The 12998-nt window shown below is 46.1% G+C and overlaps 1 protein-coding gene across 1 annotated transcript in view; it reads right to left on the reverse strand.

Moving 5' to 3' along the window:
• The window catches only part of lrp8 (low density lipoprotein receptor-related protein 8, apolipoprotein e receptor), a 112503-nt gene that overhangs the window by 23781 nt on the left and 75724 nt on the right, over positions 1-12998 (reverse strand). Inside the window, exons 9-14 of the mRNA XM_078407650.1 lie at positions 10036-10207; positions 8389-8616; positions 8183-8301; positions 4423-4562; positions 1598-1739; positions 818-970 (exon numbers count right to left, since the gene is read on the reverse strand). Of these exons, the coding sequence (XP_078263776.1) occupies positions 818-970; positions 1598-1739; positions 4423-4562; positions 8183-8301; positions 8389-8616; positions 10036-10207 (954 nt within the window). The remainder of the gene's footprint in view (positions 1-817; positions 971-1597; positions 1740-4422; positions 4563-8182; positions 8302-8388; positions 8617-10035; positions 10208-12998) is intronic.

The following is a 12998-nucleotide window of genomic DNA, read 5'->3' on the forward strand; positions in this document are numbered from 1 at the left end:
CCATCCCTCTCCCCCTCCCCCCTCCTTCCACCCTTCCTCCCCCCCTCCCGGTTACAATGGAAACCCTACGGGGACGGGCGCAACGGGGAAAGAGGGGTACTGGGAAAAGGGGAGGTTCCCCTCCCTCCCTCCCTCCCCTCCCCCCCTCCCCCCCTCCCCTCCCCCCCCTCCCTCCCCCCTCCCTCCCCCCTCCCTCCCCCCCTCCCTCCCCCCTCCCTCCCCCCTCCACTCCACCCTCCCCTCCCCCCTCCCTCCCCCTCCCCTCCTCCCTCCACACCTCCCTCCTCCCTCCCTCCCTCTTCCCTCCCTCCCATCCCGGTTACAATGGAAACCCTACGAGGACGGGCCCAACGGGCACACTTGTGCTAGTATATATATATATACACACACACATATATACGCACACATATACATGCACACACATATATATACATGTATACACACACACATACAAGATGAGACTTTTCGTTATAAATATATATATAGATGGCAACTATGCAGTCCGCCAGGTCAATGCCAGGGATAATGCTTTACTCAAATAATTTCCTACGACTATTCAAACATTCATTCTTCTGAGTTCTTTCCCAGCTTCCTCCTAAATGCGTGGTGCATCAACCATTCACTGTGGCAGGGAACCACCTCTCCCTGGTCAATAAATCATCACAAATTCCTTATTAGCGACTGACTAACATCAAAGGTTTTGAATAATCTCAAAGAGTCGGGAAGAACCATTCTGGCCTGAGAAGACTCTCCTGCTTTCGAAGCAAGCTGAAAAAACGAGCAGCACAAGTCCAATACGCAGAAAAGATACACATACCTCTGTAACACCTTCTCATGTCTTGCCCAAGTTCCATGCCGTCAGGGCAAGCACACGTGTACTTTGGAGAGTGGCTGCTGATTTGGGGAGCAGGTAAACAGAGATACTGACACCTTCCTTTTGGTGTGCCGCCATGTACACAAACGTTTACAGCTAGTTAAACATAGAAAAATGACCACGATATGGAAAAAGGCTTCATAACATTATACAGTCCACCCGTGCATCACAGCAGTTCAGGAGACGGAAATTCACCCTGACGGAATTGACAAATCACCACCAAAAAAAATCTATCAAGAAATCAAGTAAATAAATAAACTGAAAATTATCTCTCTTCACCTCACATTTCCTGATTCGTGCAGAGATGTTCAGTTTAGTTTAGTTTGGAGATACAACACGGAATCAGGCCCTTCGGCCCACCGAGTCCGTACCAATCAGTGATCCTACACACACAAGGGACAATTTACAATTTTACTAAGCCAATGAACCTACAAAGCGGCACGCCCTTGGAGTGTGGGAGGAAACAGGAGCTCCAGGAGAAAACCCATGCAGGTTATGGAAAGAATGCACAAACTCCGTACAGACTACAACCGTAGTCAGATCAAACCCGGGTCTCTGGCGCTGTAAAAGGCAGCAACTCTATCGCTGTGCCACCCACGTGATTTCACTTTGTGAAAGACTGCAATGCAGACAGTGTTCTGGGATCAGACGCCACCCCCCTCTCCCCGTAACACTGGCATCGCCTGTGCAAGATTTAACTGAGTAGCTTCTGAAAAGCCTTACCTTTGGGTTGTTTTAGTTCATGAAAAATGGCAATGTCATGTAGGTTGTTCAGATTATTTGCAAGTAATGTCACATCTCTCCCCGTTAGTCTATTTGCACAGTAAATAGAGTCCTGCTCATTGTCAATCCAGTAAACCTTGTCCTGTAACAGAAAGATAACGTACATAATAAGCAATTATAATAGGTGCCTATGCGGAAACATGTTTGAACAGCGAGGCATTTTTTGAACCTCATCCAATGCTGTTCTTGCTATCTGCAACATTGATGTTCTTTCCTTCATGAATAACTTGCTACCAGAAAATATTAACATGACAATGCAGGATGCCTTTGGTTTGCGCTCTCTCTTTGATATTAAAGCCTTGCACCACATTGATTTGAAAGGTTCAAAGATCAACCTTGCAGTACCCTTGTGATGTTAAAACTGTGAATTGCAGTCACGTTCACCTTTCACTCTCATTTCAAGTGGAAGTCAGATACTGCGTTCAGCAGAGGTGGAAATCAGAACTTTGTCTGTGCTGATCTTGCTTATGAATTGCTGGGATTTTAGAGATGTTCAAAAGCAACAGACATAAAAATATTGGTCCAGCTTACGGAGCCATGTCACCAGTGCATGATTTCAAACAAACATATCTGACATAAGAAATAAAGTAAACCATAACTCTAAGCGTGGCTGTGGATGTAGAGAGGATGTTTCCACTAGTGGGGGAGTAAGAACAGAGATCATAGCCTCAGAATACAAGGACCTTCCTTTAGGAAGGCAATGAGGAGGAATTTCTTTAATCAGAGGGTGGTGAATCTGTGGTAATCATTGTCACAGAAGGCTGTGCAGGCCAAATCAATAGATATTTTTAAGGCAGAAATAGATTCTTGATTAGTACAGGTATCTGAACTTTGTCTGTGCTGATCTTGGTTATGAATTGCTGAAAGACTGGAGCGGCTAGGCTTGTATACACTGGAATTTAGAAGGATGAGAGGGGATCTTATCGAAACATATAAGATTATTAACGGGTTGGACACGTTAGAGGCAGGAAACATGTTCCCAATGTTGGGGGAGTCCAGAACCAGGGGCCACAGTTTAAGAATAAGGGGTTGGCCATTTAGAACGGAGATGAGGAAAAACCTTTTCAGTCAGAGAGTTGTAAATCTGTGGAATTCTCTGCCTCAGAAGGCAGTGGAGGCCAGTTCTCTGAATGCATTCAAGAGCTAGATAGAGCTCTTAAGGATAGCAGAGTCAGGGGGTATGGGGACGGGGTACTGATTGAGAATGATCAGCCATGATCACATTGAATGGTGGTGCTGTACCTATTGTCTATTGTCTATCAGGCGTTATGGGGGTAGGGCAGGAGAATGGGGTTAAGAGGGAGAGATAGATCAGCTGTGACTGAATAGCGGAGTAGACTTGATGGGCCGAATGGCCTAATTCTGCTCCTATCACTTATGAACTAATAACACACTGAGGCTCTTAAAACTGTCCTTGGCGGCCAGAAGGCATCCCGACGGGCTGCGGCTGTGGACTGGGAACGGGGCCGGAGGCCTTTATCGAGGCGCCGCGGTCTCCATGCCTCCCGGATCGCCCCGTAGGAGCCTGGGTCGGGGCCACGCCGGGGCCTTGCAGGTAGAAGCCCCGGCCGGCGCCACGGAGGCGTGAAATGGGGGCGTCGACAGCAGTGAGGCCTCGGCGGAGGTGAAGAGGCGGCAGTGGTGAAGCTTTGCGGCGGCGGCAATGCCTCGCGGGTTGACCCGCGGTCGACGAGAGCGTGGAGGACCACCGTGAGGGGGGAGGGGAAGAACAATGGAGGACCTGGCTTGGGAGGACTGGGGTGACGAAGGTGGCTGCTATTGTATACATTGTGTACACAAGCAAAGAAACAATAAAGTATTCCTATTCCGATGGATTGAAAATAGGTAGGAATAGGGACCAAGGAAGAGAACAGGTTCCTGTCACTTGCTGCAAGCTGTACCAATCCAGATGGCAGGAGAGTTCTGGGCTGGACAGTGAAGCTATCCACAACAATAATGACCACAAACCCCCTCAAGCCCCTCATACCAAGCTAGAGTCAATGATTGAGAGGTAGGAGCTGATGCACAGAGAAACATTAAACTGGACCAAGGTCAATTCCAATTCTTCAGTGGATTCACGAATATGGGATGTACGACATCCCCTATGCAGCCATGAACCCGCAAAGAGTCGGCTAAAGTCCAGGCCAAGCTTCCTCAATGAAGTTGAGCCAAATGCTGAAGTTGAAGGTACTAGAGTTGCATTATGGGAAGAGAGACTAGCCAATCTCCCATCAACGACATCCATGTCCATAAGTGCCAAAGAAGAACTTCCTCCTGGGGCGGAATCAAGCTGGACTGAATGGAAATGCCTCAACAGACTGAGAGCTGGTACTGGGCGTTGTAAAGTGACTCTCAAGAAGTGGTGTTATATAGACACTGAAGACGTCATCTGCATATGTGGCACTGAACCACAAACTATGGAGCACCTACTGAGATGTCCTCTATTGGAACACGAATACAAAGCTGAGGACCACGCAGAGAACAATGATATTGCTCAGAGTCGTGTTCAGTTTTGGCTGAAACACAATATCTAGCATGTGTGGACACGATAAGAAGAAGTGGACTCAAGTCCTGCAGATCTGTGCAAACTGATTATAACTTAACTCAACTTAATTTAAAGAAAATGACTACAGTAAATACAAAACATTCACACTCAGAAATGCTATGTTCTGGTATTGCATGAAGCTCAAAGAAAGAGAATTGTGGGCTTTTCTGTTTTGGTGCTAACTAGTCGACTAAAGTTACTGAGAACTTGCAAGTCTTACCTCAAATACTGCAAGTGCAGATGGGTGAGTCAAATATTCTTCTGAGAACAGCAATATTTTTCTATTCCCACCGTTGAGATCAATGCTGGACAGCTGGTGCAGTTTGGAGTCAACCCAATATAGGCGCTGGTTCAGTAAATCTACAATTAGATACAACCTTCGTGTCAATACAGATTCCTCAAGTCCTTTCACCTGGGACAACAGGCATTCAATATTAGCTTTAATCCAAAACTAACATACAGGGAGAAATATTAAGTTCACCTGTTGATGTAAAATAAATTACATCAGATTAAACGTCTACTCTGTGCAAACTTTCATATGTCTCACGTTTAGTCAGATTACCTCCAAATTTAGTGTTGTTATTTTTCACACAAGTCTACGAATCTATTGACTGTTAATTTGAACTCAACGACTGAACAGTCTAGAGAATTCTAAAGATTCACGATCTTCTAATTGAGAAAGCATTTCTCCTTATTTCAGACTTAAATAACTTGCTCTTTATTTTGAGCCTGTGAAAGTTTAAGACTCCTTAACCAGGGAAACCATTCTCCCAGTGTCTATATTGTTAAAAGCTCTCAGAATTTCATGTTCATAAGTCATAGGAACAAAATTAGGCCGTTCGGCTCATCGAATGGACTCTGCCATTCAACCATGGCTAATCTATCTTTCTCCCAACCCTATTCCCCTGCCTTCCCCTAATAACCCTTCACACCCTACCAATCAAGTGTCTGCCAATCTCCGCCTCAAAAATACCCAATGAGTTGGCCTCCAATGAATTCCAAAGATTCACCACCCTTTGATTAAAGAAATTCCTCATCTCCTTTCTAAAGGTACGTCCTTTCATTCTGAGGCTATGCCCTCTGGATCTAGACTCTCCCACGAGTGAAAATATCATCTTCACATTCACTTTATCCAGGCCTTTCACTAATCGGTTGGTTTCAATGAGGTCCCCCGCTCATCCTTCTAAATTCCAGCGAGTACAGGCCCAGTACATTTCAAAGAGGTCACTTCCTATTTTCCTAGACTAGAGAAGAGAGGCCTAATCTGAGAAACAATCTTCTCAAATACCTGGAAGCAGTAAAGTCTGCTAGAGCACAATACTTCTCCGACCTTATTTCCAAAAACTCTCATAACTCCAAGGTCCTATTTAGCACAATTACTTCTGTCATATGTCCCGCCCCCAGTACCAGCTTAGTTGGGTCCCCTGCTAAGTGCGAAGAATTCGCTAAATTTTTCACCAACAAAGTTGAGAACATTAGAATGAACATTTCCCCTCCCACCCGTGACCTAGCTGTCTCACTAGTCTGTTCATCTAAATTGGACTGTTTCCATCCCGTCACTCTATCCTCCCTTGCAAAGCTTGTCTCCGCTATGAAACCTGCAACCTGCCCCCTTGATCCTGCCCCCACTGCCCTTCTGAAGGATGTCATTGCAATAGCCGGTCCCAGCATCCTCTCTATTATCAACAGTTCTCTGGCCACTGGCACTGTTCCAACCTGTTTCAGGCACGCGGTGGTCCAGCCCCTACTGAAAAAACCTAACCTAGACCCCACCTTGCCTAGCAACTACAGACCCATTTCCAAACTGCCATTCCTGTCAAAAGTCCTTGAAAAGGCAATTCTAAACCAATTAGTGCTCTACCTGCACCAAAACACCATCCTGGAAAGTTTCCAGTCAGGTTTCAGGGCCCACCACAGCACAGAGTCTGCCTTGTTGAAGGTACACAACGACCTGCTTCTCGCCATCGACACCGGCGACTGTGCAATACTGCTCCTTCTCGACCTCAGCGCAGCGTTCGATACAGTGGACCACACCATCCTTATTGACCGTCTCCGGTACGCGGTTGGCATTGATGGCAATGCCCTGAGCTGGTTCGCTTCGTACCTCAAAGATAGGAGTTTCGCCATCAACATAGGCAGTTATTCCTCTGCTCCAGCTAGCCTCTCCTGCGGAGTTCCACAAGGCTCCATCCTAGGCCCCATTCTCTTCTCTCTATACATGCTCCCCCTTGGCCAAATCATTCAAAGGCACGGCATTTCTTTCCACTGTTATGCCGATGACACTCAGCTTTACCTCCCCCTGAAACCCAACAACCAGTCAAATTTAAACAGCCTCTTACACTGCCTTGAGGACATAAAATGTTGGATGGCACAGAACTTCCTCCAATTAAATGAGAGCAAGTCTGAGGCCATCCTATTCGGCCCCCCCCCCCCCCCCCCCCCCCCCGACTCCATCAAATCGATAACAGGCAGTCTTGGAAGCCTATCCTGCCTAGTCAAACCGCATGTCAAAAACCTCGGCATTATATTTGACTCTGCATTAAAATTTGATAAGCAAGTCAACGCTGTGGTAAAAGCCAGCTTCTTCCAACTTCGAACCATAGCTAAAGTCAAACGTTTCCTCCAATTCGACGACACAGAAAAAATCATTCACGCTTTCATTTCCTCCCGCCTAGACTACTGCAACTCCCTATACACTGGGATCAGCCAATCTTCCCTGTCCCGCCTGCAACTGGTCCAAAACGCCGCAGCGAGACTCCTGACGGGTACCCATAAAAGGGACCACATCACCCCGATTCTGGCCTCTCTCCACTGGCTCCCTGTACGGTACAGAATCAACTTCAAGCTCCTCCTATTCACGTATAAAGCCCTAAATGGACATTCCCCCCCCACATCAAAAATCTTCTAACCCACCTCTCTAACTCCAGGTCCCTCAGGTCGGCCGACTTGGGGCTACTCACTATCCCGCGGTCTAGGCTTAAGCTCAGGGGTGACCGCGCTTTTGCGGTTGCAGCTCCTAGACTGTGGAACAGCATCCCTCTCCCCATCAGAACTGCCCCCTCCATCGACTCCTTTAAGTCCAGGCTCAAAACCTATTTCTACTCACTAGCGTTTGAGGCTCATTGAGGAGGCGCTGTGAACTGTTTGCGTGCTACTGTATGTTTCATTTTTTTCCTTAGTACCTAATCAGATGTACAGCACTTTGGTCAACGTGGGTTGTTTTTAAATGTGCTATACAAATAAAATTGACTTGACTTGACTTGACTTGACTAATCTATTCAATCTCTCCTCACGTGACACACCTGCCTTGCCTGTAACGAGTACAGAGAATCTTTGCTGCATTCCCTTCACTGTAACTGGACTTTTTCCTCAAAAGGTGAGAGACCAAAACTGTACACTGTCCTCCAGGTGTGCCTCACCTAGACCCAGCTGCAGCAATTGCAGCAGACAGCTGACCTCTTCTAGTCAATCCCCCTGCAGTGGCCAATCTACGATTTTGCCTTCCAAGTTGTATGGTAGCTTTCAGTGGTAGCTTTCAGTGATTTGTGTATAAGGACCTCCAGGGCCTTTTGAACATCTGGATTTTTCAATTTCTCTGCACTTCCATCAAAGTTCCCAGGATTTTCTGCCAGTTGATAATCTTGCATTTTCCCCACATTGTATGACAACTGCATGTTGTTGCCCTTTCATTCAGCTTGTCTACCTCTCCATTAACCCATTTGCATCCTCATTAGTCTGAGGAAGGGTCTCGACCTGAAACGTCACCCATCTCTTCTCTCCATAGATGCTACCTGACCCGCTGAGTTACTCCAGCATTTTGCTGAAGTCTTTCATCAATGCTCACATTACCACTTAGTTCAGACATCAGCAAACTCAGCCAATTGCTGATATAAACTGAACAGTTGAGGTCCACCTTTGCTTCACTGCGTAATCCAAAGCAGCCTGACTAAAATATAATACATTGCTGCAATATCACCTACCTAACGTGATTCCATTTGGCCATTCAATGTTGTCCTTGACAAGTGATTGGCGATTAAGCCCGTTGAGTCCAGCTTTCTCAATCTTTGCAGGGCTGCCCCAGTCTGACCAATACATGAACCTGATTGAACAGGGTCAAAGGATGAGAGAACAAGAACGAGAACAAGGGCAAGACAAAGATGGAATTGATAACTTCACTGTCACTTACCCTTGAATGGGGTCGACCACAATGGCCCTGGGGTTCTCAAGCTCAGTGTGGATAAGGGTCTTTTTTTTGGTTCCATCAATAGTGGCCACAGAGATTGACTTGGTACCAGAGTCTGTCCAATATATATTTTTGTGAATCCAATCTATTGCCAGGCATTCAGGAATTAGGAGTCCTTGCTCAATCAGATGGACATGCTGGCTGGGATCACTGCCTTTATCCACGGGTGCACTGCAACACAGTTCATGGAATAAATGTTTAATTCATTTGTAATTTACACTCCATTTTTAAATAGTTTTAAATGCACGACCAATCACATTGCACAATTAACATAATTTCAGGCATTATGCATTATTCAGACAACTCCTGCTTGTTATCCATGAACTCTGTGGGAAGGAATTACAGATTCACCGAGAATTCATTCATGGATGTTGGGCATCATCTTAATTTGTGTTGGTAGTGTAATGTTTATGAAACACAGATGCTCCTCGACTTCCGATGCTTCGACTTACGATATTTTGACTTTACGATTGTGCAAAAGCGATACACATTCAGTACAAACCGTATTTTGAATTTTGATCTTTTCCCAGGAAAATTCTGACAGGACAGCACTGCCCGCCCCGTCAACAGCAGAGAGGTCCGGTGCCGCACTCAGTCCGAGCAGCACCTCGACCACTTTAACAGACTTGACCAATCCCACTCTGTCAGTGACCACAAACCGGGACGCGCACAAATCCGGGAGTCCTTCACAAACTACTGCGGTAGGTTAGGTGGCTGTGATGTTGGGTAGGATAGGTGGCTGTGATGTTCAGTAGGTTAGGTGGCTGTGATGTTTGGTAGGTTAGGTGTATTATAGGCATTTTTGACTTACGATACTTTCGATTTACGATGGGTTTATCGGAACGTAGTTGAGGAGCACCTGTACACTCAGATATTGTCCTTGCTGGCGTTGTTAAGACAATTAAGGAATCACATTATTTAGGACCAGTGTAATATGACAATAGGCAATAGACAATAGGTGCAGGAGTAGGCCATTCGGCCCTTCGAGCCAACACCGCCATTCAATGTGATCATGGCTGATCATTCTCAATCAGTACCCCGTTCCCGCCTTCTCCCCATACCCCCTGACTCCGCTATCCTTAAGAGCCAATAATGAGCTAATAAATATGAGAATCACCTTCACTGGTGACATTTTGGGGGGCAAGACATCAATTAGAGTTTCACACAAATGAGGAGGATTTCCTTCCATTGTGGGCATGCTTGCCTTCTCAGATGCTCCATAAATGAAGACAAAGTTCATTGACCATTGAGTAAGTTTATTGGGCAAGTATGTACACATACAAGGAATGTGCCTTGGTGCTCCGCTCGCTAGTAACAACACGAACATACAGGAAACAATGAAGAATAAAGCATAAAACATTAAGAATCAGAGCAGGAATTGAAGTTAGACAAGTGGACTTACTTTTATACAGCACTTTTAATGTGTTTCAAAATGTTAGGGAACTTGGGGAAGTAAATAGTGATGTCTTGGACAGGAGGTGCTTGAGGGCTTAAAATGCACGTAGATAAATCCCTGGGACCTGGTTGAGTGTATTCTTGAACGTTGTGGGGAAACTAGGGATGATCATTGTTAAAAGAAAAATCACTGACCTGTAGATCATTTTGTAGTACAGGTCAATCCAGTATATCTTATTTTCTTCAACATCCACATCAAGGGAGACCACATTCTTTAATGAGGATACAAGGCGAGTATACTCTTTCTTCAACAGATTAATCATTCTGATATCATGGCTGTTGGTGAAGAGCACAGCAGGGCTTTTGCCTATCAAAAAAAAAAGTTTACTCACAGACTTGAAAGAAAACAATACGTGGTTGGCAAAACTCATCGGAGGCCAATAGTGAAACTGTATTTGAAGCAACAATGTGCCGGGTAGTTCTTGTATTTATTTTGAGCTCCGTTTTGCTGTTTGCAATGTTCCATTACAGACAAAGCTTTGCAAGCACTTTTAGTGCGGGGAGTGCAGCACTTTACTAATCTATATACTAAAACTCTCATTTGTTTGTTTGTTCCTGAACTACAGCCAAAATGGTACACAATAGCGTGACAATTTTAGGCCCACCTTACTCACCGTCGTCCCTTTGGTGCTAATGGAAGGAGTTTCATTGAAATCGGTGTTATATTTTTAGTTATTCACATTTTAAAGTTTAAATCTATCTCCTAGGGAGGGAGGGAGGGAGGGAGGGGGAGGGAGGGAGGGAGGAAATGGGGGGGAGAGGGGGAAGGGGGAGGATAGGGTGCTGCACCAATAGGTGCACTTGGTCTAGTCAGTAATATTTGTTGGATTCCTAGACCTGGGAGAAAGTTACTAGAGCACAACTAGTGCAGGGTCCGACCTGAAATGTTGACCACGCCTTTGCCTTCACAGATACTGCAAAACCTGCTGAGTTCTTACACCTGAGGTAGACACAAAATGCTGGAGTAACTTAGCGGGTCAGGCAGCATCTTGGGAGAGAAGGAATGGATGATGTTTCGGGTCGAGACCCTTCTTCAGACTGGTTAGTTCTTACCAGTTAGTTCTTACCAGTTCTTACACCTGTTTGCTTTTTGCTCTAAAAGGACCTCAGACACTATTTATTTCTCTGCCTCCCGTTACTAAAGTGAGCAGCATAAAAACAGCTGGACTGTTACAATGATTCCATCTTTAAGAAACTCCACTGCCCACTAACCCCAATCCAGAAAAAAGGATGTTTTCCACCTTCGCAGAAGTGGTGCTCCTCTTGAATGCATCTCAACAAGACAAGATTAATTACTGATCAGACACCAGCTCCAATAACATAGGTTATTGGTTAAAATAAAGCAGACTGCAGCCCTCAAACAACATTGACACCGTCTCGCATTCAATGCCCTAATTCCCCACTTCCCTGCACTAAAACAGCAGCCAAGCTCGGAGTTTTGAGTAGCTACTGTAATTGGATATACTGTACATAACAATGGTAACATCATTGCATACAAATGATCCCAGACGTACAGCATTAGACAGGGTTAGGACCAAAACAAACATGGCCATGCTGTTCCAGTACAGATGCATAACTGGCATCTACCCATCAATGTGGAAGTCTGAGGAAGGGTCTCGACCCGAAGCATCACCCATTCCTTCTCTCCGTCTGGAGATGCTGCCTGACCCGCTGGGTTGCTCCAGCTTTTTGTGCCAATCTTCGGTTTAAACCAGCATCTGTAGTTCCTTCTTACACAAATGTAGAAAACTGTTCAGGTATACCCTGTTTTCAAGTCACATGATAAATCCCAATCTAGAACACTGTCCAGCCTCTCAATATCAATAATGTGGCAGGAAGCAGCCCACAGTGCTATCAAAAGGCACTTCCTCCCCAAAGACTTACTTACTGATGTCCAGTTTGAATTTCCCCCAGACCAGTCCAATCCCGACCTCATCACAGTCTAAACGTGAAGCGAAGAGCTAAATTCCCGAAGCAAAGTCAGAGTGACAGACCATGAGATCTGGGCAGCATTTGACCAAGCCCACCTCTTTGCAGAGTGTGGATTTGCAAAGAGTCTGGAGAGGTTTGCAAGGGTCCCTGTCACGATTTATTCCGAACAGCTCCGTCACAGAGGACTCTGCGATTTACAGACTGTTCCCAGGGACGCATTCAGAGACTGATATCGAGTGCTGCTGGAAGGTCATCAACTCGGTGAAAGACGCTCTTTGGTCTGCCCGAGCTTTGGTGACCTCCCAGCGGAGCGAGATGTCCGCCGGGGAATGTGCCGACTGGCCCGCTGCCAACTGCAGGAGGATGCGCTGAGGGACGCACTGAAGCTTGGTGCAGCCAACACCAAGGCTCTGTGGGGGAGGACCACAGTCTAGGGTCCTTCCGCTGCTGGACATGGGAGGGCAGGGGGTGGTGGCGATGCCCCTCAAAATAAGGGAAGGGATTCCACGCCAGTGGGCCACATGAGTGGCACGGGTGGGGGGTAATTTTATATAATTGGTGTATATCTGTATTGAATGTATGTATAGCCTCCGAGAATGTCGGATGGCGTTTGGGAAGGAACATGTTTTGTATATATTTATTTCTGGAATAAAGTATTTTTTGATTAAAAAAGAAAAAATCAAGCAACTCTGGCCATACATTGCACAAACGAATATGGTTGTCAGGACAGTGCCTTAGGAACAGCAGGCTTCAGCTTCTTTAATAATGACCCTCCTTTCATCATAAGGTCAGAAGAAGGGCCACCCACTGACTCTTGTGCAGTGTTCCATTCTATTCATGCAAAGACAGCAGCCCGTGCTTACGAGCAGCAGCAGGATCTCGACAACATTCAGGCGTGGGGTGATAAGTGACACGTAACATTCACTCCACGAAAATGTGAAGAGACGACCATCTCCACCAAGACAGTGCAACCCCCCACACCCGGGCATCGTGGCATCACCATGGCCACGTTCACCACAGAGCAGGCACGCAGCTGGAGGAGTGACAGAAACATCATGGCCGCCAGAGGTCACAGGCATCCTGCAGCAAATGACACGTTTACAAGAAAAACTTGACGGAAGAACAACTAATAGGCCAGGGTGATAATGATTAGGCACATGGAATTG

Source organism: Rhinoraja longicauda, chromosome 11 (assembly GCF_053455715.1).
Source record: "Rhinoraja longicauda isolate Sanriku21f chromosome 11, sRhiLon1.1, whole genome shotgun sequence".
Classification (NCBI taxonomy): domain Eukaryota; kingdom Metazoa; phylum Chordata; class Chondrichthyes; order Rajiformes; family Arhynchobatidae; genus Rhinoraja; species Rhinoraja longicauda.